General features: G+C 34.8%; 1 protein-coding gene across 4 annotated transcripts in view; it reads left to right on the top strand.

Annotated features, from left to right (window-relative positions):
- ADGRB3 (adhesion G protein-coupled receptor B3) overlaps window positions 1-27,314 on the top strand; it is a 453,302-nt gene that overhangs the window by 221,236 nt on the left and 204,752 nt on the right. For all 4 annotated transcript variants that reach the window (XM_090136206.1, XM_031610999.2, XM_090136205.1 and 1 more), the window contains 3 exons: window positions 7,022-7,216; window positions 11,032-11,100; window positions 15,160-15,268. In XM_090136206.1, the coding sequence (XP_089992332.1) occupies window positions 7,022-7,216; window positions 11,032-11,100; window positions 15,160-15,268 (373 nt within the window). The remainder of the gene's footprint in view (window positions 1-7,021; window positions 7,217-11,031; window positions 11,101-15,159; window positions 15,269-27,314) is intronic.

The following is a 27,314-nucleotide window of genomic DNA, read 5'->3' as shown; positions in this document are numbered from 1 at the left end:
TTAAATTATATGTGCTCTCACGGATGCTGCTTCTGCTGTTTTATGTAGAGGTCTGCTGCAGCAGTAAGCAGCTGAGTTCTCCCCAGTCACATTGATATTCCGCACCAGCCAACGTTGCAGCCAACAGGTGAATTCCACTAGGGTATGGCCAGAAGGAAAATAAGGGATGAAGGCCCTGTAGGGACTCAATAAAGAAAGAATTAATCTAATTTTTCCTTAAAGTCTACAGAACTGCAGGCACCCTCATTCCAACTCAGCTTGCAGAATGACTGCAGGATTTTGTGTTGATGAATAGCTGTAAAACACTTTTCTTACACTTTTACAGTCATCCCTCTGCCTTGAAGAGTTTAGGGCTCTCTTATAGTGCTATTCTGCTTGAAAGAACAATTCTGATTTGTTCTTCAAACAGAAATGAGCATGATTCAAATAACTCTGCAGGAATACAAATTCAAATAAATATATAAAGTGCATCAACTAATCAGAGCTTATGTTAAAACAGAATTAAACAGAATGACCTCACACTACAAAAAAAAAAAAAAAAAAGAGAGAGAGAGACAGATGTCATTTGTAGCATGTACCTTAGTGACCTCCCATTCAGTCAATATGGGGAGCCAGGAGACTTTTCCTCAAGCAATGTTATGTCTGTCATAAAATGAAAACAAGCCTCTCAGACTGATCGTTTTTTTTTTTTCCTCTCAACTCTTGCTCTTGTCATGTTGCATTACACATAGATAACACAATTCTTGAAGACATTCCCTCTGGTTAAAAAAGGAAACAACAATAATAACAACAAGCTTTTTCACACAGCATGTCAACGTGAGCAGGATTTAATCAAAGATAATTGGAGCATTTAATAACTGTACTTAATAAAATAATAATGCAAATCCTGGTCAACAAACATGGTAATCAATATAAGCAAAATGTACAACCTAAAGAAGTCATCTGTTTAGTGATTATTCCTCATCTCTAAATCCATTTATCACTCTAGTAAAGAGCAATTTTATACCCTTCCTGTTTGGATATGTTGAATCCATAAAAAAATGAAAATATTAACCTGAAATTTTATAATGGCTTTCTCTGACACCTGATTGGTAAATTAAGGACTAGAGTAATTGACAGTATTGATGTTGACAATTAAAAAAAAAATATATAGAATCAGTTAAAGTGGAAAAAGAACTCTTAATATAATGGACAATACGTGCGAGAGAATGTGGTAGAAAAAGAAGGTACAGACAGAGCCAAGCATCTCTAAACTGTCCACATTCTTGATCTTATAATACACTAGATTGCCACATATGATAGATTATTTTTTTTCATGGATTTGTCAATATGTCTCACCATATACAGAAGAATACATACAATTCTCTGACATTTGTGTAGAGATGCATAAGGTCAGGGTCTAGAAGAGCACAGGTTCTGTGCTGTTAAGGTGATTCTTTTTCTCTCTAAAATGAGTAAATAAATGAATAGATAAATTACTGCTTTGATGAATATTTTTGGAAGTATATGTGAGTGGACCATTGTTTCTATACAATAAAACAATTCTTATTTTCCTTAACGTAAATTAGGAATAAGTTCCTTAAATCACAGCGTTGCTGTGTTTTATACTGAGTGCAAACAAGTGGACTCCGACATAGTATCTGCTTGCTGCAGCAGATTTCATTGTATGACAGCAGATAAATGCAGGGAGGTAAAAGTTTGAGTTCAAGTTAATTGGTATTTCTACTTTTGATAGTTTGCCTTTCAAATTATTTGCAGGGACACCTTACAGAATTATAGGACAGAAAGGCAATTCATGAGGTCTTCCAGCCCGACATCTTTCCTCAACTATACTTTATTTCAGCTTTTTGTTATTCTTGATTGTTATTAAGGCCCTAAGTGTGTACAGTCTCTTCAGGTAAAATATGATGCATAACTTCCTTTTCTGTTGAGAAGTTCTCCTTAATATTTATCTTTAATCTTAGTTGACACAGTGTGTACCAATTACTTTTTTCCTTTTCCATTATAAACAAAGGAAATACGTTACTTCCTCTCTGCAGAAACTGTTTATTTATTTATCTGTTAGATTGAGACTACCAACTAATTTCACTGATGTCAAAGTAGGAAATTGCTTTTTATTGCTTTAGAAAACTCCATCATAAAATGCTGAATGTATGGATAGAAGTGGAAAAGACTCATATAAAATCAGGTTATAAGTATTTAGATGCATATTTGAAGATGCATACCTTTATCATTATACCATACACTATTTCTTTTAAAATTTGAGTGAAATGGAATTCTTGTACCCTGAAACAGCCTTAAAATTATATATATATATTAAGGAAAAGTAAATGAAACTTCTAGATTTTGTATTCTGAAATAGTTAAGGGACTGTCTGCTGATGAAAACACACCCCATAATGATATATTCCTCAAATACAGAAGGGGGAGCTTTCTCACAATGACTTTATGTTACAGTTTACACATCAGCATGCTGCATGAGTTCAGTCCAGGATTGTGCCTATGGGAATATTTTAGCTGCCAAAAATATATCTTCTGCCTTTTTTTTAATTTATGTGCCTGTCTTTGAACACACAGGTTTCAATGTTGTTACTATAACTTCAATGTAAAATCATTACTTAATATTCATTGTAGAATTCACGCCCCAAGATTAGTGGCTAGGTAACATGATTCTGACTGTTTAAGAGAAGATTTCAGGAACTTTGAACTGTTTCCTCTTACATTCTCAATAACTTGCTTTTTTTTAATTTTTTTATTTTTTTAGTAATTCAGGTGACTTTTGCAGGTGATCTAAATATTCTTTTATTTTCTATGTGTTAAGTTCTTCATGAAAAATGTTTTATAAAATATTAGTGTTGGGTTGTGGAGGTACAAAGCAAAGTGATTTGCAGATTATGAGCAATTTCAAGTCATATTTTTATTTCAAAATATTTTTCCTCACTTCTGTCTAAGGCTTCCTAATCTGAGTTCTTATACTCTTTCTATCATAAAACTATAATGACTTTTTAGTAATTCCAAGCCATGATTACAAAATCACATTAAAAATAACTTTAAAACAAGATGACGTAATTACTATTCAGCTTAATCATTCTTTTCAATCTTTTATAGGTTTCTTGAGGGTGCATTGTTTTCTATCCTTTCAGACTCCGTCAAGCTATTTGTTTGCAATAGTTATGATGCAGTAATAAATTTATAATCTGAAGTCAGGGGCGTAGTAGCTCTGACATTGTGAAAAGACATTTTTATTGTGACATACTTTCTAATAAATTAGGAAATAAAGACAGCTGGACCCTGAGTCAAAGTCCAGTTAAACATTTCAGTAATTTTTCAAATATACAGCATATACTGCAGGCAGCTAGAGGTTGGACTGACAATTGAAGTATCACTTTAACAGCTGCTTCATTTCACTATCTCTCGGCTCATAAACTTTATTTTTAATGATCCTGCCTGTAAGACCACTAAAAAATGACCTTCACTGAGAGCTACAAGGTCCTACAGTGGTGACCAAAATTAGCTTCCTTGGAGAATGCATAATGACCACAATGACCATAGCATAAAAAATAAGAAATATAGTGACAAAGTCATCATGACAACCGCTGATTGGGAAATACTGTATTTTCACACTGAAATGCTCTTGTAGCTCTGCAAGTAATCCAAGAAACAACACTTTCAACTCTTGTTATTTTAGACATTTGCTTTAATAGTGCTACACCAGTTAACGTCAACTGAGTGTACAGCCTGTAATTTTAAACTTGTGTCTATGAGCTGATACTAAACAGGGTGCTCACATTGCTATTCAGTTTTTTTCCAGACTATAAACAATCTTTCCACTAATTGACTCTAATTTTCAGTCTTTTTCCCTATCTAAACACAATCTACTTTTTTTGTTCTTTGTTTTTCAAATTCTACTTTGTCCTACTTGTAAGGATATGCTGCTAGGACAGAAGGTTCACAAGAGGTAGTTCAGGATCAGAAGAAGGAACTTCAAGGTTGGAGCTTGAGAAGTTAAAAGATGTGCAAAGTGTACAAGTGGTGTGACCCAAGGAAAAGTTGTCATACTTTTGCTGGAAGCTGAGCTTTCTGGGTAAAACTTAAAACATTCCCAGATTGAGCTGTAATTTTAAGAGTTGATAAGTCTTAGGTAGTTTGAATCACCTGCAGCACAACCATTGCTACTTTTGAAGTAGATGTAATAATTTACTTTTGTGGTACTGTGGTGACTTGCTAGACCACATTTACCACCATGTCCAAAAGCAATCAAAATGTCATGCTGAAAGAACTAAAAAGTGTAGTATAACTCCTATTTCTTCCCATTTCTACTGCTGGAGATCTGTAAAATTCTTCACTGAAAACAGATCTTTACACAGCTTTGCTTGCTCAAAAGCTTAGAGAACAATCAAACACAGGAATGTTTTAATTTATTATTTGCATCCAAAATGCATCTGAAACCACCAGGACTTCTGTGTACATGGTCCAAAACCAACAATAAATTGTCTCTTACCATCATTAAAATATGAGTTTAAAGTCTAGCAGGAGCATGGAAAAACAAACTAGGGGTGGTGTACATACAGATGGAGGAAAAGAAAGCAAAATAATGCAGTATGGAACAGCCTGCTAAATACTCCTACATCTTTCCTTTTTTTTTTTTTTTTTTTTTTAATGTAGGCATAAAAGTGTAACAGGGTTTTTAATGAGGATTGATCACTACTGCTGTTACTGAAATTAAAAGAACCTCTTTGTTCTCTCCGCCATTAAGTGGTGTGATGTCCTTCTCACGTTATGTCCTGAGGCATGTGTCAGATCTGGGGGTTCTGCCTTATGGACTGTCATTTGTATTGTATGTCCTTTGTGCTTGACCAGAGATACAGACATTAAATGCTGGAAATTTCACTGGGGTTAGTTAACATCTAGACAGTTACAGCAAAACTTCCACTATGCTGTTCCTGTGGTAGTTAATGACCTTTTTGTTTGCCAGTCAGACCCAGTGCATGATAAGATAAGCTAAATGGTAGGATTTCAAAGGGAAAATAAATCACAAATAAGTTCTTTGTTGCTTTCATTCATTCTCAAGAAATTAATAGTTCATAATGCTATTTATCCACAAAGTTAAAATTAATTTTCTTCTATTGTCATACCTTTTTCTTTACTGTAATTTTCCTTCAACATTACTTTGAAAGCCTCCTAAAATGAATAAAAACTGCACAATAAGATTGCTGAAAGCAAGTTTCCTGCATAATTACTTTTTTTTTTTTCTGATTGTTTGTTTGCTCAGATGGTTGGTTTAAGACTGAGGGAGGAATTTCTGCTGAAAAATTTGTCAAAAAAAAAAAAGAAAAAGAAAAAAAAGAAAGTCACAGACTTATTTCTCCTCACTGATTTTTTTTTTTTTTTTTTTTTTTTGAAAATATTTGATTGTACACTGATGCTTGTACCTTTGTACTCATGGTGCAGAGTGTGTCCATTGCTTGTCTGTGCTGCAACAGGCATGTGTATATCCCAGACAAACCCAGTGCTTCATAGTTATTCAAAGTCTTCAGTATTCTTAGGGTGTGGACATGACTCTTGTGGTTTGTAGCAATCCTCACCTGCTGTGAAGATGACTTAAGGGCATAGACATAACTTAACCTGGCCACTTAGCCCTACTCCAGCTGTGTTACGTGTATATGATTCATATCAAGACCAGTTGAGAACGTAACTGAAGTACAATGCTACATGATGAATAAAAAAGCTATTTAGATCATGTATGTCAGAAAATTATTTCATTTTTTACGGGAAATTTTTATGAAAATTATTTTGAACCCTTTAAGTGGTGCACTATTTTTACTACATTCTCTGTATTGTTTTGTTGTGGGTTTTTTTGTAAGTGAAGCCACACATACCCACACAAAATGGCTGGGGAATTCTGTAAGTGACAAATGTATCTTTAACTTTTTCCTTGCGCTTCACCACTACACTACATTAATTTAGACATCCTTCCCTGCGGATGTCAGTAACAGGGACAGGCTTAAAATCAATTGAAGATGCATTTAAGGAGATGGTATTGGCATTTTGGTTGCCACCTGAATAGAACTTTCTCTTTAGCCCTCCTGCTTATGCTGTTGTCTATTCAGGTCATTTAACTTTTATTTAATGTAGTTTCAATTTGGAAGAACTTGTATAAACTGCTATGTACATTTAAAAGAAAGATATTTAAAATATGTTCACTTTTTCAGCCTTTGTGCATCTTGTGACATTTTTATGATAAGCTATGCATCTTTTCTAAAGCTGAGCTAAGTCAGTTTTAAGAGCTGATTGGATCCACAAGTTCAGTTTCTTATCAGGACAATTCTTCTACCAGCATATGCATTTTGGATTACCCTTAACACATGTCCTGTACTGGTCTGCTCAGAGGGCTATAGCTAAAATAGGCTCTCTTGGTTGATATACTGGAGCAAATCCTAATTCTAAGCTTTGCATGTTCTGAAAAACTAACATAATTTTTCCAAGTTGTTCTCCTAGTACTAGAAAAGGGAGTACCATCCAAATCTCCTTCACTCTTGTATTGACTGTGTAAGCTGAGCTGTCAGAAGTGAAGGGTATACTTCCATGGAGTGAACTATACAAAATATTTAATATTTACTTCTGTCAGAAATCTTACTTGTTTATTGAGTGTCAGTATTGGATATATAGCTGTTCTTCTGGAGAAGTTCCTTGCATCAGCACAGCAGTAGATTAAAGCCACAGTCCAGTCCTTTGGGTTCCTTTAAGAATGTGGATTTTGAAATGTTGTATCCTAAGAGGAGGTGTCCTAAGAGAAGCAAACAGGTGAAATATAGCACCTACAAATCTGTCAGTATAAAATTCGTGATTCTGTGACAAAGGAAAATGTGGTCATCATACTCTACTGCTAGTTTGTCTTCACTTTAACAGGATGAACTTTGTTATAATAGATTTATTAGTTAATATGTTGTATTTTGAATTTATTATAGCTTTTTTTTCTCAGTAAAGTAGGTTCTGATATTCGTTTTGTTCTTCTGGTACAGATTAAAGAGCACCTCGCAAAGGGACAGAGAATGTTGGCTGGTGATGGCATGTCCCAAGTAACCAAGACACTCTTGGATTTAACACAGAGAAAAAATTTTTATGCAGGAGACCTTCTGATTTCTGTGGAAATTCTCAGAAATGTTACAGACACGTTTAAAAGAGCAAGTTATATCCCAGCATCAGATGGAGTACAGGTAAGAGACGTGCTGGAAGAAAGAGAGTGATTCAACTGATGCAGTTTATGTCAATACATTGAATGTCACATATTTGCACCAATGTGGAAATTATTTCTGAAAGACAGATCTAAACATTGTTTACTATAAAAATAAGATACGTAGCTAAAATAGAAAAAGATTCAACTTCCATATGAAACTATAGTCTATTGTGTTATCCTGCAGCTAGCTGAAATTTATGTATTTTGATCTGTGTTTCCCAAAAAAAAATGTTTTGAAAGTAATGCCTCCTATTTTATTATGTTGGCCCACTGTGTCAGAGGCAGTTTGGTGGTATGGTAGTAGAGGCTGTACCTTCTAGCCAATATTCTGTTATGTCTTATTGCCATTTTACAGATGGCAGCAGAAGGGCAGTCTGACAAAATGGTGTCTGACTGGAAGTGTATATGAAACAAAGGTGTGTCACTGAATCATTGATGTGGAAAAACGATTGCACCCACTGGCATGCATTGACACTTTTGAACATCTGTGGAGACCAAAAAGTAGATGTGAGCACAGTGAGGTTGTAGGTGGTCTGTTTCAGCAGTGACGACAGTGATGTGAGAGAAAAGCCATGTTCTGGATAGCCATGCACAGGTGTATCACCAGGAAATGAAGAGAATTTCTACCATCATCCATGTGAATTGGGTAATGGTGGTGACTGTTGAAAAATAGGGTTATTTGTTATATCAAATACTGTTATTGTTCTCTCTGCATGTGTTGTAGATTTCGTGGATATAAATAGGAGACATTACTTTCAGAGCAACCTACATTTTAGCTGGTCATTTTCTCATGCGGTTCTCCTCTTGGGATTTTTATTTTTATTTTTAATTTTAATTAAATAAAGTTCAATATCTTTTTCTACCTTCAGCAAAATTTAACTGTAAAATGTTATCTTAATTACTGTATGGAACAATCTCACAGTCCACTGTGATTTTGTCATAGTTTGCAGGCACCATAGAAATCTTTGGTGGAAACAGCCTTGAGAATATTCTTGATTTGAATGCTTTTGTTCATGTGTTTAGCAGATCAGGCCATTTGGAATTTACATATATTAGAGTTTTATTCTCTTTTCCTACTACTGAAAATGCCAAAAATTCTGTTCAGTTTAGCAGTGTAGAACTGTTGCCAATATTCTTAAAAATATTTTGTAAGAACTGACTGAGGAAAACTATCTGTACTGTTTTAGTAATTTTTAATTAATCATTATCAAGTGAAGAAATAAGAAAAGGCAAAAGCTGGTAAGGGATATTATAAAGGAAATAAGAAATGTTTTCTCAAACTAGAGAAATAACTGCCTGAATATCAGAATTGTTAAATCCCATCTGGAGGGAAAAAAAAAAAAAAAGGCACAGAATTTCAAAGAGAAAAAAATGAAAAGTTGAACAAATTGCAAACTTAGGTGAAATTCTGAAAACCAGTGTAAAATATTAAAAAACAATTAGAATGAAGCATGCTTTTTGCACAAGAAATATATGAAGATACTTATTTCTGACAATATAAAATGAAATCCTGACTGAATAACATCATCTCATAAGTCCGCATGTAGGGTATATATGCCATGCATTACCATACTCTAGAAATTATATTTTGTTTTAATTTTCACTTTTATTCTTACATATTTTCATACTTTTTAGCCTACCATCAAAGTACGTGACAAAAGTGGGAGGAATAAATGATCTTGCCCAAAATACTGAGGAAACTGCAAATGGTGTTTTAATTCCATTCTACTTTCTTCACTAGATAAAGAGCAAAATTTTTAGGTCTCTGTTAATCCAAACCATTCTGTGATTCTGTGACAATTCTGTTTGTATTAACCACAGGGACTATCATTTCAATCAAAGGTGAACAGGATTGCCTAATGCTTTTTTCCCCCAGCTTCCACCTCCCACACACTTCCTAGGCAGAAGAACAAAAGAGGAGGTGACTTAAGGCTATCCATTCATTCCTCCTGGGGAGGAATTCTTCTGTAGCCATACAAAAGGATTCATGACAGTTTTATGCCTGCAGACAGAGTCAAAGAATTTGGACTGGACTAGAGAACTGCATCCATTGTACTGAAAAAAAAAAAAAAAAAGATTGAAAGGCAGGAAATTAAATTAGAAAAACATTATTGTCCATTCCTGACAGTAACTGGCATTATCTTTAGAAAAGCCTTGGCAAAAACAGAGCTGGTTGTCACAGCTTTTTCTATAATGGTCAGCTCAGCAATATGTAACTCTACTATGACAGGAAGGATCTTCATGCTATGAGGAGATCCAGTGTTTACTGCAGTAATATCACCAGATCACATCCATAATGCTTCCAAAATTTGGCCTTTGAAGATGTCAATCATTTTAATAAATAGCAGTGTTGCTTCTTACAACATTAATATAATGAAAAAGAGTAGTCAAAGTAGATGAAAGTTTTTTCATCCTGTATTCCCCTGTCACATTTTTTTTGGAGTGCATCTCCATTCATAATCAATGCAGCAAAGCCATTAAAACACGAATTTGTTTAATTCACAAAACACTGATATTGCTGACTGAAAAACTTTCATACACTGCAACTTCCACTGCTACTACAAATGTAATGTGTCCAGAACTTAAACAGAGATAAAAGTAATCTTAAGAAGCAAGACATTCTTGACACCAGAAACATAATTAATGGTTTATTAGAAAGTACAATGTGTATCTTAAACTCATTATTTTTAATCTGTTGTTTTACTTGTGTCTTTTTTATATGCATCTAGTAATTAATGGTAATTTTAATACTTTCATGTAACTAACAATAAACATAAAATAGTGTGTTAAATTTAATTCTTAAACATTATGCGTACCTTGTTTAACCCCCCCCTCCCAAATGACTAAAAACTAAAAGTGCTGGCAGGGGAGATGAATATGACCAGTAAGATGATCAACAGGGTCATACAGCTGGTATTCTAACTAAGGATTTTTCAGAGGTTGCAAAGATCTTAATCATACAATTCTCCTAAGGTCAGTGGAAGATGCAGGTATCTTTTATGAAGGAACAGAAAAATTATAATGGACAGGTTTTAGCCAAATTTGTCAGTCTGCAAGAAAAATGAAACAAAGCTTAGACGAGCAGAGTCTGCACAAACCATTTGTTTTTAAGAATGAAGAAAATGACAGTAAAATTGGGAAAGAGAACCAATAATAGTAGAAATAACAATATTGCACAAACACTTGGAAGATAATGATTTTTAAAAGTGTGATTTATTACTTTTATCTTTGCTTAATTACAGCATAATCAATAGTACAATCAGAAACAGAAAGTGATACTTCAAGGTCAAAGAATAGGATTATTCTTTTTCTATCAAAGCATAGAGGCAAAACTTAAAATGCACCTGATCTCAGGCAGCATTTGGCAATGAAATCCCATTGCACCCATTGTTTGTGGTCATTAAAGATCATTTTCCTGTTTTGAATAGAAAATAGTAACTTTGGGCCAATTGTTTTCTTAGCATACTTTGAAAAATACGTAGTAGTCTATTTTATGGAAGGAGAACAATTTAAAAACAAAATACATCACATTTAGAAGTTGAGCAAGTTTAACATGGGTCTTATTTTATATGAAGTGGTAGTGTGGAACAAAATTATACAGCCAGAAACGAACAATTAATATGTATATTTTTGTCAGTCTAATATTTTATTATGTCATCTCTTTCTGTGACAGAAAATAGACTGCAGGGATGCATCTGTAACAGAGAAAGGAAATCTTTCTCGATATTGATTTAAGGATACAATTATGTCACTGAAAGTAATTTTATTTTGTCTTCTATTTAATTCACTTTTCAGAACTTCTTTCAAATCATTAGTAACCTCCTAGATGAAGAAAATAAAGAGAAATGGGAAGATGCACAACAGGTAAGACGTGCCTTTTGTAACTCGTCAGTTTAAAAAATTGCAGGCAGCCTATACTATATTTACTGTATTTCTTAACTAGAAGCAGCATTTTACTTTAGTCAGTCAAGATAAAGAGTAATATATAATCTTAAAAACTGATGTTTAATGTGCACATTGTTGTAAGTAGAAGGAAATCCTAAATAAGACAATATTTTGGAAATAAGTTATGCTTTTCCAAAAGTCCCCATTGTCTACTTCCTCAGACTAAAATTATATTAAGAATGTAAGAAGCTTCTCTTGATGAAGAGATTTTCACTGCATTCAGTGGGATTATTCATTATGTTGTCTTTTCTTGCTATAATGAAGTCTATATGAAAGCAAAAAAATGCTTGTAAAGGCTAGTTACAATCGTGTCTGTATTATAGAACACATCAAAACTCATCCAAAGAATTCTTATGACACCACCAAAGTACTTACAGAAATTTAACAGTAGACCTTTTCTAAACTTGTATTTAAGAGATCAGATGTGATCCCTAGGAGAGACCAATTTTGGACTATGATAGATATGATGATACATTTTAAAAGTTTTATAAAGTAGTAAAATTTAGCATTAAGCTAGCTAAATTATAATAAACATTATAATTAAAAAAGGAATTTAAAATTCACTTTAAAAGTCATTTTTTTTACATGGATTATGGTATTTCTTACATGTTTATACTAAGAACATTGGAGAACTGTTTATATTTATGAACCGGACCATAGAACTATCAAACTTATTCTGACACAAGTAACAGTCAGAAAGAGGACAAACAGGGACCTATATACTGATAAAAACAATGGAGACATTCAGAGTAGGTAGAGGTAATCATCTTTATAATGACTAAGAAAGAGAAGATCAAGATATTTTGCTACTGATACAAACTTTGCTTTGGACAGAAAAGAGGGTAGACTTAGGTTAGGTATAAAGAAAAAATCTTTTACAGTGAGAGTGGTGAGGCACTGGATCAGGTTGCCTAGTGACGTAGTAGATTCCCCATCCCTGGAGTCTTTCAAGGCCAGGCTGGATCATGCCCTGGGCAACCTGATTTCACTGTGGTGTCCCTGTTCGTTGCAGTGGGGTTGCACTAAACAGCCTTCAGAGGTCTCTTCCAACTCTAAGGATTCTATGATTCTATAAGATGCTGCAGCTGATACAGTAATTTAGTAAGGAATCACATTTTTCTTCTGTTTTTCTTGTACCTCTATGTAAGATCCAGATATAAAAATGGACAAGGTATCTCATTTTACTTAGTGTTGGTGGATGGAACCTCTTCAAATACCTGGAAGGTGATTGCAGCAAGAGTTGGGTTGGTCTCTTCTCACTGGTGACAGGTGACAGGATGAGGGGAAATGGCCTCAAGTTGCACCAGGGGAGGTTTAGATTGGATATCAGGAAAAAGTGGAATCCCTCCCTCCCCAGGGAGGTAGTTGAGTCACCATCCCTGAGTGTTTTTAAAATCCGTTTGGATGTGGTGCTCAGGAACATGATTTAGTGGTGGGTTGTTAGAGTAGTACGGTTAGGTTGTGGTTGAACTCGATGATCTTTAAGGTCTTTTCCAACCTGAGCTATTCTATGATTCTAAAAGTTATGGTAAAATAGAACTGGATTTTAAAACAGAAGCAATATTGTTTAAAATTTTACAGTCTGTTCAAATACTTGTTTAGTCAAAATCATAGTAGCAAATATGCAAGTTGTAATGTACTGCCAGTTGGCTTGTTTTATTTTGATTTATTTTGGATTTGTTTGTTTGTTTGTTTGTTTACAAACAAAGCGGCAGTCTAGCCCACTTTTTTTTTTTTTTTTTTTCATTATTTCCTTGAACTTCACAGTTTCTGTTAGCCTGGATCTTTTTGAGTGTTTTCTGGATTGTTTTCCTAGAAAAAAAAATCTTACTAATCTCATTCACTGTCAGTAAATTGCTGACTTGCTACAAAGTATACAGCTGCAGTACCTCAACACATCATTTTTTCTAGATTATATGCCAGCAGTTAATACCATTAATTAAATGTTATGTAGCATGCAGATAAGTAGTACTCACTTTAATACTTGGCTTTTGTTAAGTGCTGCAGACAGGAAACCACTTCAAGTCCACAATAATGATAATAATATTTCAAAACGCAGGAGATATTCTCCATATTTTTCATCACCATCTGTTAGCATCCTAATGATTAGGCAGTGCTTCAGATATATTGAAACAAAGAGTACCTCTATTACACTGACTGTTCAACAGTTTGTTCAACAGCTGAACTATTATAACTATTATAAGCCTTGCATAAGAACTAGAAATAATATATCTTGTCAATAAAATTCAGTCTTCATACATAATCTGGGAGTGTGTGTACTATGAATAAGATGGATGCAAAAAAAAAAAAAAAATAGGCTAACTCACTGTCTCATCATTTGGAATCTCACTGACACATCATTTGGAAAACGGAAGTCTCCTTCACCTGAAGCGGCATTTGCAATGTTAGGATCATAAATGCCACCACACATTTTTCACAAAAATGATATTGCTGCCCTATCTTTTGTAAAAAGATCCATGTAGGAAACAATGCACATTGAATAAATCAGTATCCTGAACCACACAGCTACAGATCTAGACAGATAAAGCAAGATGAAGATGGAGTACACCATACTCGAATTTATAGTCAGCATAGATATTTTTTTGGAATCTGTTCTCCCAGTAGTAGAAAGAGTGAGTTGAATGTTGCTCATAACTGAAATTTGGACATCTCACTAATAGAAAGAAAAAAGCTATGTGAGCAGGTCATCCAGTCTTTTTCCATTGAAAAAAAAAAAAAAAAAAAAAAAACAACAACCTGTATTACTAAAAATTATCCTGTTCATGACAAAATCATAACCACCAAAAATGAAGTTTGTGCATGTGATATCAGCAGTATTTTTTAAAGTTTTTTAGTAACTGTTTTGGTATTTAATAAGTGTTTTAATTATGTGCTATTGTTGAATATAGACATTTTTAATTTTAATTTAATTTTGTTATTGTTATAGCTTTGAAAATATACATATATATATTTTAAATGTGCTTGTCCTTACCATTTTAAAAGTCATAGTGATAAGCTAATTTAACAATGCAAATGCAATGTATTGTACAGCCATGAAGGTGTTTAGGACATTAGATTATATAGCACTGGGGCTGAAAGAGCTACCATTTTGCTTGGAAAAAGTGGGAATCCTGTCAGTTTTATAGATTCATGGTGAAGGGAGTAAAAAAGCCTGAGACAGACTCTTCTCAGTGATAGACACCAGTCACAGTCCAAAGAGCAACCAACACAAATTAAAATACAGCAAATTTCATTTAAATATAAGACAGACCCTTTCATTGTATGAATCACTGCAATTGAATGCAGTTGCACAGATGGGCTCTGAGTTCTCCATCCTTAGAGATATATAAAGTGCAACTCAACATTATCCTGGCACCTGCTGGAGCTGATCCTTCTCTGAGTAGACAGTTGAACTAGATGATCTCTAGAGGCCCTTTCCAACCTCAGCTAATCGATGATTCAGCTATTCCACATCAGCAAAACAATTGTATTACTAGTAATAAATTATATTACTTAAATAATGGCTAGAGCATCAAAGGGTTATCATGGTGCAGAAGCCAGGGTAAGATTCATCCATTCATTTTGCAATTTTTGAAGCTATTGAAAATATCTTCCAGGGGAAGAGAAAAAACACATACATTACAATTATTCTAGGACATGAAATACCTTAACCTATATTGAGAGTAATGTTCAGTAAAGCACGATTTGTTTGTTTGTTTGTTTGTTGTATAAGTGCAATGACTTATAGCAAACATTGCAGTTATGTAGTCTTATGGGAAGTAGTGTTTGTTCAACTGAGGATCTAATGGCAAAAGTGGTTGCTCTACAGTCACACAAAATGTTAGGTATTAAAAAATGGCAGGAGAATTCGACTGGTACATCTCACATTCCATTGGATTGTATTAAGATTTTGTTTGAATTTGCTGCTGTAGAGATTTTGATATTGTAGTTACAGCGTATCTGACCTTCCTTTGTTAGATCTATCCAGGCTCGGTGGAGTTAATGCAGGTGATTGAAGATTTTATACACATTGTTGGAATGGGAATGATGGACTTTCAGAATTCATACCTAATGACTGGAAATGTAGGTAAGAAATAGGAATTTCTTCTATGATATTTATGATCTATTGAAAATCAGAAATTCCAAGTATGTACTTTAGAGTTGCTGTTTCTATTAAAATACAGATTGGACTCTGTCTCCTCCTTGAGATTATCTCTGATGCTTGGTTATATGCTTTCTGATTTAATACAGTTGGTACACTGTACACACCACTTATCTTTATAATTCTATCTCAAAATATGAGAGAAATTTTTTAGGTGAAATAAAATTCAAAAAATTATCATATAAAAGCTATGAACCATAGCTATATGCTGTAGCCTTCCCAGAATAAACAGTGACTCAAATGGTACTTAGAAATTCCTGCTAATTAAGACAATAATGAAATACTTAATGGCTTGAGACATATTAATTTTGTTGACATTATCTGTTAATATTATACTCTCCAATGTCTTTGCACATGTTTTAGTGTGAAAATAATCAACATAGACAGAGAAGCAATAATTAAAGATAAAAACAAAATGTATTATTTCTCAAAATAAGTAAGCCTTTAGTTTCTTATGCCAGTTTTTCTTTGTGTGGTGGTTTTAGAATTTTGTTTTCAGCTCTGTAGAGTTGCCAGGCAAAATAATTAAATAATAGCAAACACCAAATATGAAGATTCTTAGCAAATGGATTACATTCAATAGTTGCCATAAATGCTCCTGAAATCTCTCTGCATTCTGTTAAAAAAATCAAACAAAAATGAGTTTGAATAGCTTTTTTTCTAAGTATTTCTCATTTGCTCAGTATCTTCATCATTAAATTAACATTCTACATCTGCAATTTTCTAATACCAGGAAAATGTTAGGTGGTCAGGTAGTCATATCATAGAATCACAGAATTATAGAGTCAAAATATAATATAATGTCTTAAGTTGGAAGGGACCTTAAAGATCATCTAGATCCAAACCCCCTTCTTTGGATCACCCACTAGATCAGGTTGCCCAGGGTCCCATCCAACCTGTCCTTGAATACCTACAGCGATGGGGTGTTCACAACTTCTCTGGGCAACCTCTTCCAGTGCCTCACCACAGTCACCACCTAATATCTAATCTAAATCTCTCCTTCTTTAGTTTAGAACTTTCCCCCTTGTCCTATCACTACCCGTCTGTATAAAAATATGATTTTCCTCCTGTTTATAAGCTCCCTTTAAGTACTGGGAGGCCACAATGAGGTCTCCCCAGAGACTCCTCCAAGATAAATGAGCCCAGCTCCCTCAGTTTGTCTTCGCAGGAGAAATGTTCCAGGCCTCTGATCATCTTCATGGCCCTCCTCAGGATCTACTCCAACAGCAATATGTATTTCTTGTGCTGGGAGTCCCGGGCCTGGACACAGTACTCCATCTCATTGTGTATGTTGCTGATCAAGGTGTTAAAGCATACTTGTCACTGGCCTCCACCAGGATATAGAACAATTGACTGCAACCCTCTGGCCACAGTCCTCCAACCAATTCATTATCCACTGAATAGTCCACCCTTCAAACCCCAACCTCGCCAAGTTAGAGGTTGTGGTGCGGGGTTATGTCAAAGGCCTTGCACATTTCTGGATAGATGACATCAGTTGCCCATCCCTTGTCCACTTAGCCATTACCTCATCACAGAAGGACACCGGATTGGTGAGGCATGATCTGCTCTTGGTGAAGCCATGCTGGCTGTCTCAGATCACCTCCTCAACTCACATGTGCCTTACTATAAGTTCCCAGAGAATCAGTTCTATAATTTTCGCAGGCATGAAGGCGAGGCTCGCTAGTCTGCAGTTACATGGGTCTTCTTTTCTCCTTTCTTAAAAATGGAAGTGATGTTTCCCTTTCTCAGTCTCTGGGGACTTCACCTGACAGATGCAACTTTTCAAATATGATGGAGAGCAGTTTGGCATCCACATCAGTCAGCTCTTTCAGGACCTTGGCATGCATGTCATCCAGCTCCATAGACTTATACATATTCAGTTTCATGAGGCTTTCTATTTGTTCATTTGTAATGACTGTCTGATAGAGAAACTTCTGATCTCAATATTTTCTTCCACATTTTCAGTTATGATCTCGATGCATTAATATGCCAGTCTGTTCTTCAGCAAATCAGAAGAAATATTCAGAAAATAAGGTCATTTAGAAATTGATTTGAAAAGAAGGAGGGAAACAGTTGGAATGTCCTTATCAAAAATCTAGCTTTCTGTACAATAATAAATATTTATGATTTTTGTCCAGTTTGTATTTGGATTGACAGAACTGTAAACACCAATACAGCCTTATTTTGGAGAGATGTCAAAGAACTCACAAAAAAAAAAACAAAAAAAAAAAAACAAAAAAAAAACTTCTGTCAATCTTAAAATGCTTAAAACTTTTCAGTAGGCAATGTGGGAAGCATTTGCTTTTACCAAGTGGTTTATTGTTCCTGTTGTTTACTGTTTGCAGTGTAGTGTCACTTAAAGATTCTTCCAGTTGTCAGTCCCTCATTATGCTAGACTCTGCACATATTTATAAAGGAAAGAAAGAAACTGTCTTAAAACACTTATTTCATAGCATTTTTATGACAAAATAGAAAGATGGTTCTATTTAAAGAGCAGTCTGTGCTACTTGGTATGACTTATTGCATTCTGATCTGATTGTCCTTAGAAAAATGTGGAAAAATACACACTGAAAATGTTTAATAAGATGCATTCAAATAATCTCTATCTCTACATATCCATGGTTTCACGTGTGGAACAGCAACAACTTTCCAATTGAATTAGAAACCATGCTGTGCGCTGGCTAGTCTGTGTAACTATTTAATCTTCATAGTTTTTCTTTTGATTATTTTTGCTCTTCTCACATCTCATATATTTTTAGGCATTTAGGTGTACATCTGCTGTTAGCTACACAATTCTTTATCTTCCCTTCATGGAAGATAAAGAAAAGTAAAATGTATTTATAGGCTTTTTCTGACTGCCTAGATCTTAATTCTTGAAGTGCGTTCATCCAGTCCTCCACTTTACTCCTTGCTCAGCTTATTGAAAAAGGACAGGATAATTACTATGCGACTCATTGACCAGAATGCTTGAGCTCAGGTGAAATAGGAGTTGGGAACTGAAGGTTGTTAGCAGTAAGGGGTGTATCTAGAATGATAGAGTTTTTCTGTAGTTATCCTCAGGAGGTCTGTGTGACTCTAATTTGGTTGACTGTAGCAAGAACTTAGGGAATGTTTATGTTGGTCCCAGCTGAGACAAATGACCTATACAGTTGCTGTTGTTCTGCCTTAGCCTTAATTCTGTAGTACCAAAAAGTGTTTAAAAATATATGAATTCTTGTTTTCAATTTGTAATAACAATCTTATCATTTAAATAAGCAGGTATATTCCACACAGTCCTATTTTATTATATTTGTCTTTAATCAGAACTATCCAACAGTTATTCTGTGATTGTTTACCATATTTACCAAAATATTCCTGCAGCATCTTCAGATAATTTAAATGTCTTTTACCAGATTTCATTATAGTATTACCTTACAGTTCGTATTTATGAAAAGAAAGTTCTAATTCTAAGGATTAACTATTGCTTCTAGTCAGAAAAAAAAAAAAAGAAAAAAAAAAAAACCCACAACCATCCAGTTCTGTAGCAATTTTCACAGGAATTTAGAGTTTTGTTTTTGTTCTACTGATAGCATTTTACATGCTTGTTTCTAATTGAGTGGCGCTGTAATGGTCCATATGTAATTTGAGCGCCTAATTGTGTTTGACAGATACGCTAATCTCCTGACACCATCCAGATGGAGTGCTTTTCTTTCTTCCAAGACACATGAACTTGTGGCTTAAAAAGTTAATACACCACAGCCATGTTGCAGTGACTGTTCATTGTACATTCTCAGTCTTCATCTCTAGAGAAGTAATGAGTTACCTTAACTATGAGGGCTGTTCCGAAAATAATGCCTCCTATTTTATTACTTTGGCCCACAATGTTGGAAGCAGATGCTGGTGGCACGGCAGTAGAGAATTAACCTTCTTGCCAGAATTGTGTTAAATTTTGCTGTGTGACAGGTGGCAGCAGAGGGGCAATCTGACAAAATGGAGTCTGACAGGAGAGTGTGTATGAAGCAAAGGCATGTTGTTGTATTCCTCCATGTGGAAATTTGTTGACATTCATCAATGCCTGCTGAATGTTTATGGAAACCAAAAACTGGATGTGAGCACAGTGAGGTGGTGGATTTTGAAACACTATGAAACAATGGGTCACTTTCACTGGTACAGATTTTTATAAGAGTGGGATGCAGGCACTTTTTCATCATTGGTGAAAATGCATAGCTAATCTTGGTGACCATGTTGAAAAACAGGGTTTTGTATCTGAGAATTTGCTCTTTGTATCTGTTGTAGTTTCCATGGAAATAAATAGGAGACATTGCTTTTGGAGCGACCTCTGTATATGTCAGGCAACACTGATTCACATTATGGTGCATCATCAAGTAGCTAAGAGGGCTGTAAGGACAGCTACCATATTCCTATTAAATTTTTCAACATGATGGGTCTTAGGTTCAATTTCTGGTTGCTTCCTAAATAAACCTCGGAGACTGATTCCAAATCCAGATGATACAGTATCTCCACTTTGGGTTGATTTAGACAGCACAGCCAAATGGAATGCATTTCAATGAAGCAGGGCCTGTTTCTTGTTCTTTTCTCAGGGTAAGAAAAGCCTAACAAATTTAAAAGCAACAACTTACATTGATTGTGCATAGACAGTACAGATGGTGTTTATGTGTGTTCTCTCAGTTCTGTATTATATTCCTTTAAGAAATGATTAAGTGAAATAAAATCCTTTGACAGGAGGGGGGAGCCTCCTTCCTCCTCCTGCTTCTTCTCTTCATCCTCTTTCTTTTCATGCTCAGGACCATCTGAGCAAGCACAGAAAAAAAAGTGTGAAAAAATTTTGCTGCCACTCAGGTTCTGAAATAGCTGGAAGAATGCTTTGCAAAATCACCTACAAAGATGCAGCATTCAGAGGGAGAAAAAAACATTTTGTTACTGTCCTGTGTTAACCAATTGCTTTCAGTTTTCTCTTTTATAAATCTGGGTTTCTGATTTCAGTTTGAAGAATAAATCCTGCCTTATAACAGACTCTTTTTGGAGATCTAAATTCCTAAGCAGATCTACCTTAGGGCTTTGGCTAATTTTGAACCCCATCAAAGAAAGTTATAAAGTGATAAAAGGTGACTGAAATGCTACTGTGACATGTTCATTTTTAAATTAAAAAAAAATAAAACAACAACAACAAAAAAACATGTTAGACTGCAAGATTGGAATGCAACAAGCAGAAGTGCTTTTAAAGGAATGGGGAATTGGAAGTATGGAACAGTATTAGGAGACACATATTTCTATGGTAGTTCAGGGTTCTTTTGGAAAGGAAACGTTTCCTCTTGTCAAATGAATTTCTTTGAGAGCAGTAGCTAAAAAGTGGTTAAAAGAGTCTGTCTTGACAAAAAAAAAATTTTAAAAATCAATTTTTCAGCTCTTCAAAGATATTAAAGGGAACAGAATACAGTTTTCTAGTGAATGTGGGTTGTCATGGATGATACTTGGAACTGACAGAAAATAGACAGCGTTTTCAGTGTGAGAAAGGCTACTTTTGTTGATGTTAGTTTTATGAATACTGATTTATGATTAATCAGTAATGTTCTAGAATATGCAGATATCACAAAGTTATTTAACCTTGTCAAAGATGTGAAATCTGAAGGTCTCTGGAAAATATCCACTGGTAGATTAAATTTAGTGTTGACAGAACATGTAAGGGACAGTAGTTCAAACCATATCGAAATCTATCTAAAAGGATTCAGTAAAATCCTGTGCTCATTCTTAGAGCTCAGATGAAAAAACAGTATGTTTTCATTTTCAGACCCTTTCACTTGAAACTCACTGGGATTCATTTTACTTAATTGAAGAATTAAAGTTCTTCAAAGTCACTTTAAACTATAGTCAGAACAGTTGACTGCTCAGGAGAGAAATTCATACCATCTCAGGCACCTAATGTAAGGGCATGAGATGCATTCTATACATTCATTCCACTAGCTATAGACAAACATCTGACTAGCTTAGGACTGAAGGAGTCATTGCATCTAAAGCAAAGAGGAGTGCTACTTTCTGAGTAAATAAAACTGTGAATAATAGAAGTTCAGAAAAGCGTGATTTTAAAAAATTAAACAGCTTGAGAACTGGAATGATTAGAATAGATTTTTGAGAACAGATTGTTAAAAAGTACTAGATGTACATGTCTAGTGAATGAAAAGGGAAACTAGGCTGACATCTCTGTTTAATCTTTCTCAGAGGAAAAAAAAAAAAAAGAAGTAGAAACTTTAAACTAAATAATTAGCACATTTAATTCTGAATGATAATGAGATATAGCTCTTAAGAGAAATAGAGTAAAAACAAGTAAAACAAGTCAATGTTTCACTGGAGAATGCAGCTGGTTATATTCTATTAAAAAAAAATAAAGTTAAAAATTCATGCTCCCATGTAAAAATCAGTCTGTGACACTGGTATTCTGATGAGTAGTCTGATCCAGTATAGTAATTAACATATAACTTTTTATTCAGGATTTCAGATTGAGTCACTTATATAAGCTTTATGAATATTTCTAGAGGACAAAGTCTGATTTGTGCCTTCATAAAGACTCTTAGATACCATAAGGGATAATTTTTTTTTTTAAAACAGCATCCATTGGCTTCTACCTGCAGAGTTCCTTGTTTACTTTGTAATTGTTCATTTCATATTATATATGTGAAATTTATCCATAAATGTTTAATAACCTTGTAGGCTTATGCAACGTATCTTAAAATTTTCCCCTATAGATAGAGATATGTAGAAATGTAAGGAGCTTGCAGAATATGTACCTAGCTGTACTAGTTACTCTAACTGTAACTTGCTAATAATGGTACATCTGCTAAGCTCTGAGAATCCTAGAAAAAATGAGTAAGCTCTATTTCTGTCTGTTACTGTGGGTTCATTCACCCTTTCCTGAAGGCAAAGGAAATAGGCTTTTAGGTCTTGTAGGTTGCAGAACCTGCAGATATCTTCCAGAGAAGGATCTGGGGGTCCTGATGGATGAAAAAAACATGAGCCAGCAGTGTGCTCTTGCAGCTCGGAAAGCATCAGAAGAGGGGTGGCCATCAGGGACAGGGACGTGATTGTCCCCCTCTACTCTGCCCTTGTGAGGCCTCATCTGGAGTACTGTGTCCAGGTCTGGAGCTCCCAGTACAAGAAAGACAGAGAGCTGTTGGAGAGGGTCCAGAGGAGAGCCACAAAGATGATCAGGGGACTTGAGCACCTCCCCTACAGGCTGAGGGAGCTGGGCTTGTTCAGCCCGGAGAAAAGAAGGCTGCGGGGTGACCTCATTGCAGCCTTTCAGTACCTAAAGGGAGCCTACAAACAGGAGGGGAGTCAACTCTTTGAAAGAGTGAGTGACAGCAGGACAAGGGGAAATGGTTTTAAGTGAGGGGGGATTTAGGTCGGATGTCAGGGGGAAATTCTTTACAGAGAGAGTGGTGAGGTGCTGAAACAGGCTGCCCAGAGAGGTTGTGGATGCCTTGTCCCTGTAGGTGCTCAAGGCCAAATTGGATGGGGTCCTGGGCAACTTGGTCTAGTATTAAATGGGGAGGTTGGTGGCCCTGCATGTGGCAGGGGGGTTGGAGATTCATGATCCTTGAGATCCCTTCCAACCCTGGCCATTCTGTGATTCTGTGAACCTGTTCTTACTCTATTCCAAACCACTCCATATTAGATGGTTAATTTACTTATCAGAATGGAATCTGACCAGTCTCCTTATCTTATTTGTATTTCTATTACTGATGTGTATCTTCAAAGCAGAATTTGAGAACCTTAGATTTACATACCATAAATATTGTACTGGCTTTGGATATACCAAGAGTTCGAATTGCTCTTAACACTTGAAGCTTTTTTTTCCAGTATGTTAAATATGAAAGAAAATTGCAAAAACATTTCTATTAATTTGTACAGTGTTGTAAATATTTTTATTTTTTTTTCAGTCAAGAAACAGTTATTTTAATAATTTACACATACACTTAATTTGTAATGAAATTACTCCCTGTTCTGGGCTTTCCAGTATTAAAGCGCAGTATTGTGAATTTTAAAGTGGATTTTTGCAGTTCATAAAAATTCTGTAAATTTCAACATTTGCTCCCAATAGAAAGAAAACTGGACCTATCAGACTAATGAAAATGAAAATTCCAAAATATCTGTGGATCTCTCATTGCATAAAATATTGGGACATTAATGGAAGGAGATGGTGATTATTATTTCCCATAGCAATTTAACCATTTAAGAAGAGCAGAATCAGCATTCATACGTAACCTTACTCAGGCATATTACAAAATCAAAGAGACAGTATCAGAGAGTGAAAGAGTGCCCTGGAGATTAGTGGAAGTAAATACATTTTTCTGAAGTAAAAGAAGGTACGTAACTTCTCAGGCTGCTGTATGTAAAAGACTGTGGCTAATGCATATTCAGAAACAAATAAAATAAATCCTCAAAAGCCAGTAAAAATAGCAAAACAATGACTATGACTTCCTATGGAATGTTATTCTTCCATTTCTAAGTTGTGAAAAAGATTGTGAATGATTCTTGAGGAGGCCTGCCTGTTCAAATTAGAAATCTACTAGTTTTCAGGTTCAAAATTAAGTGTTCAGAGGTTTTGCTTTGGTTATCATTAAATTCTAATCTCACTGTGGGTACGTGGTCAATCTAAAAAGATAAACCTTTGTCATACCTTCTGTGTTGTTCTGCAGATCTGGATTTCGCCATGATGTAGGCAGGGCAACTAAATCAGACTAGTATACTATATATAAAATCAGAAGTTATTTCAGATCTCTGTCCTCCTTCTATCCATTAGTCTACAGTACGCTATATTCTCAGGAAGCAAAAGTTAGGGAAAATTACGATTTCTAAGGGACTACTCTATGGATTGCACATTTATTATTGTTAAGAAGGTGAATAGGAAACATTTTGTGTGGTGTGTATACTTTATGTATAAAAATATCTAAAATCATTAATATAACTGTTTTTTTTCAATAACTTATTTTCACAAGGAAGAAGAGTTAATCTTGCATGATTTGCAGGGAAATACTTTTCTGATAGTTACAAAATACAAGATCCCCTTAATTCTTGAAACATTTCAGCTTTCTTCAGATTTCTCCCTTGCTTTTGAATAATTAGCTAAATACATGCCAACATAAGCAATATTTAATTAACAATCTTTTGTTATATTTAAATACATATTTTTGCTATATGGTCTTCTGCCAGTTTCCATTGTCCTACTTCTTCTCAAAATAGCCTGAGTTGGTGCCCACCATCTTCCCATTCTGTACTAGAAATCTCCTTTTAAGTCTGTGTCTATAAACATGATTTGAAAAGGACTAAATGCTTGAGAGCCATCCACAGCTGTCCATACTGTGATGAATTCCTGGCGCCTACCCAAACAGTTTTCAGGCATGCCTTGGAGGGTGAAAACCATTCCCAATAGACATAATTAATTCTTATTGCGCTGTGGTTCATAGTTGGTAGTACTCTCTGTTCCTGCAGAGAGAGCCTGGTGGCTGGAGCAGTAATTCTGACTCTTAAGTTCTGTCATCTATCCCCTGTTCTTTTCATTCATGATTTTCACTCTAAGTCCTCAGCTGGTTCACATGCAGTAGGAGCCTTGCCCCAAGCCGGTGTGCTTTCTGTTGATCCAGTGCTCACTTATGTGAAAAAGGCCATTTATCACTATTCTTTCTTCACTCCTTAAAAAATCTCTGTCTGACAAGATTCATACACAGCCAGTGTCAGCCACATGCTTTCCCATTCTTCGTTTGCTCAAAATATACGTAACAAGCTTCTGGTAACTAACAGCTACCAGAAGAAACAGATTTTTCGAAGAAAATAAAGAAAATAGAAAAATAGAGAAAAGTCATGTGGAAATTTTGTCATTTCTTTATATACCTCTCATCCACATGTATTCATATCATTTCCTTTATAGCAGCCTTAGCAAATCCTTGATCTGGTCAATATGTTGGCTTTTAGAAGATTCAAGCTTCTTTCCCTGATTAAAGGAGAAAACTTCATGCAGACTTTGAACTCACAGCATGTGACTTAGTGCCTGAAGTTAATGATTAAGAGCTCATATATCTTTTCTCATGTCAAGTAAGCTTATTAAGTGATTCACATTACCCAAAAAATGTAGCTATGGACAGTGCAAAAAGAGTAGATTTTTTTTTTTTTCTTCAAAATCTGTGTATTCAGTGATCCTGAGGAAATACAGCTCTCAGAGTTTCTTAAGAAAAACAATTAATGTGAAGGAAATTTCTGTGAGAATCTTTATCAAAGAAACTTCACAAATGTGAATAAAAAGGTAACTTTTAATTCCGTGGCAGCATTTCAGTAATAGACATGATTCAACAGTTACTTTTGTGCATACAATTTATTAATTTGCCCTAAGGGTGAATCTAAATAAACTAGCCACTCAATATTTTAAAATGGCTGCTATAAAAAACAAGAATAATCTAATAGGCGTTTCCCTTCTCTACCTTGTATTAAATATACACTGGAGCAATTGGAAACTGAAAAATGCTGACATCCAGGCTTGAATCTAATAAAAAAAAGAATGCCTGCAACAGAATTATCTTCAGCACATTTGTGTAAATAGCTTTTTATATCACGGAAGTGTATGTATTTTAGATTATGATGTTATTCGTAGATTTCTACCTCCTGCAAACTCTTTTCTGAATCATCCTGTTTATAGGCCCCTTTTTACTTGGACAATTAAAAACTGCTGTTTTCTGGATAAATCAGCTGTTTTATGACAAACTTTTTTTTTTTTTTTTTTAAAGGAGTGCACTTCAGTGTTTCCTGAGAAATGAAATATTTAAGTTTATTTAAAAAGTAGGGAAAGAATTTCTATCAAATGCTAGACGAATCAACCTATTGTGCTAAAAAACTACATGATTTCCTCTGTCATTACTGTAGATTATAACACCAAATAATACAAATCCACTGCTTCCAAACCGCATAGCTTGAAGTAAATTATGATGGAGTTCACAAATTATGTGAACGTTTATCAGTTTTCATTTCAGTTTCATGAGTGTGTTAGTGGATCTTTCATACCAGAGAAAAGTATTTTTATTCTAAATAATTATTTCAACAGTGAAATTATAACACACTGTTAAGATCAAACTTCAAAGCCATGCAAAATCATACAGATATAATTCTGATTAATTATAATTGTGCTGGTGGGATTTTTTTATTTTTTTGGTTATGTTTGTTTTTTAATATAGATAGTTGTACTTACGTATAGGGGCCTACAGCTATCTTTGCTAATCTGTTAAGATCAAATTGGATAACAGTAACGGAGCTAACAGTAAGATCAGTAAAAAGAATCCCTAATCATCAATGTACTTGGTTTGCTAAAATCAAGAACAGGGTCTGAAAGTTATTAGGTATCTTTTACCTTATCATCTTGCAATTTCTGAACCCCTAAGTTCATTCAGTGGGTTTTGTTTTTTACGTTTTCCTGTGATTTCAACTTTAAAGTTTAGAACTGTATTTGTTTCTCTGGCTCAAGGTAGAGATAGAAAATCTTTTGTAATGTTTACTTATGAAGTTTAAGATGTAAACTAGAGGCTTGATCTACTGTGAATAAATATAACTTTTTTCTACCTTGTAAAATTTTGGCAGAAACTCTGTAAAAGATTTTTTTTTTTCCCCTCATAACTCACCTAAAAATGCATTTGTCATGGGAGGAAGACTTTGATATACTCAAAGTATGTTGAACAGTTCTGTGGCCTTCCATATTTGAATGGTTCTGGATAAGGAGTACAAACATTTAAACTGCACTGCAGGGATGCAAAATAGCATGGTTTTGTTGTTGTTTGGTTTCCTTTGTTTGCTTTAACTGGCACCCTCCACATATATATGGAGGCATGTAGTTGGCCACAAACAGCATTCCTTTGCCAATTTTTAAACATGTAGTTTTGGAAATATTCTTCTAAAAAGATATTTGTTCTTTTGATATGAATTCAAGTTCAAAGCT

Source organism: Phasianus colchicus, chromosome 2 (genome assembly GCF_987193195.1).
Source record: "Phasianus colchicus chromosome 2, bPhaCol1.hap1.1, whole genome shotgun sequence".
NCBI classification, from domain to species: Eukaryota; Metazoa; Chordata; class Aves; order Galliformes; family Phasianidae; genus Phasianus; species Phasianus colchicus.
Note: the sequence above shows the minus strand (reverse complement) of the source record. Positions and strands in the feature narration are given on the sequence as shown.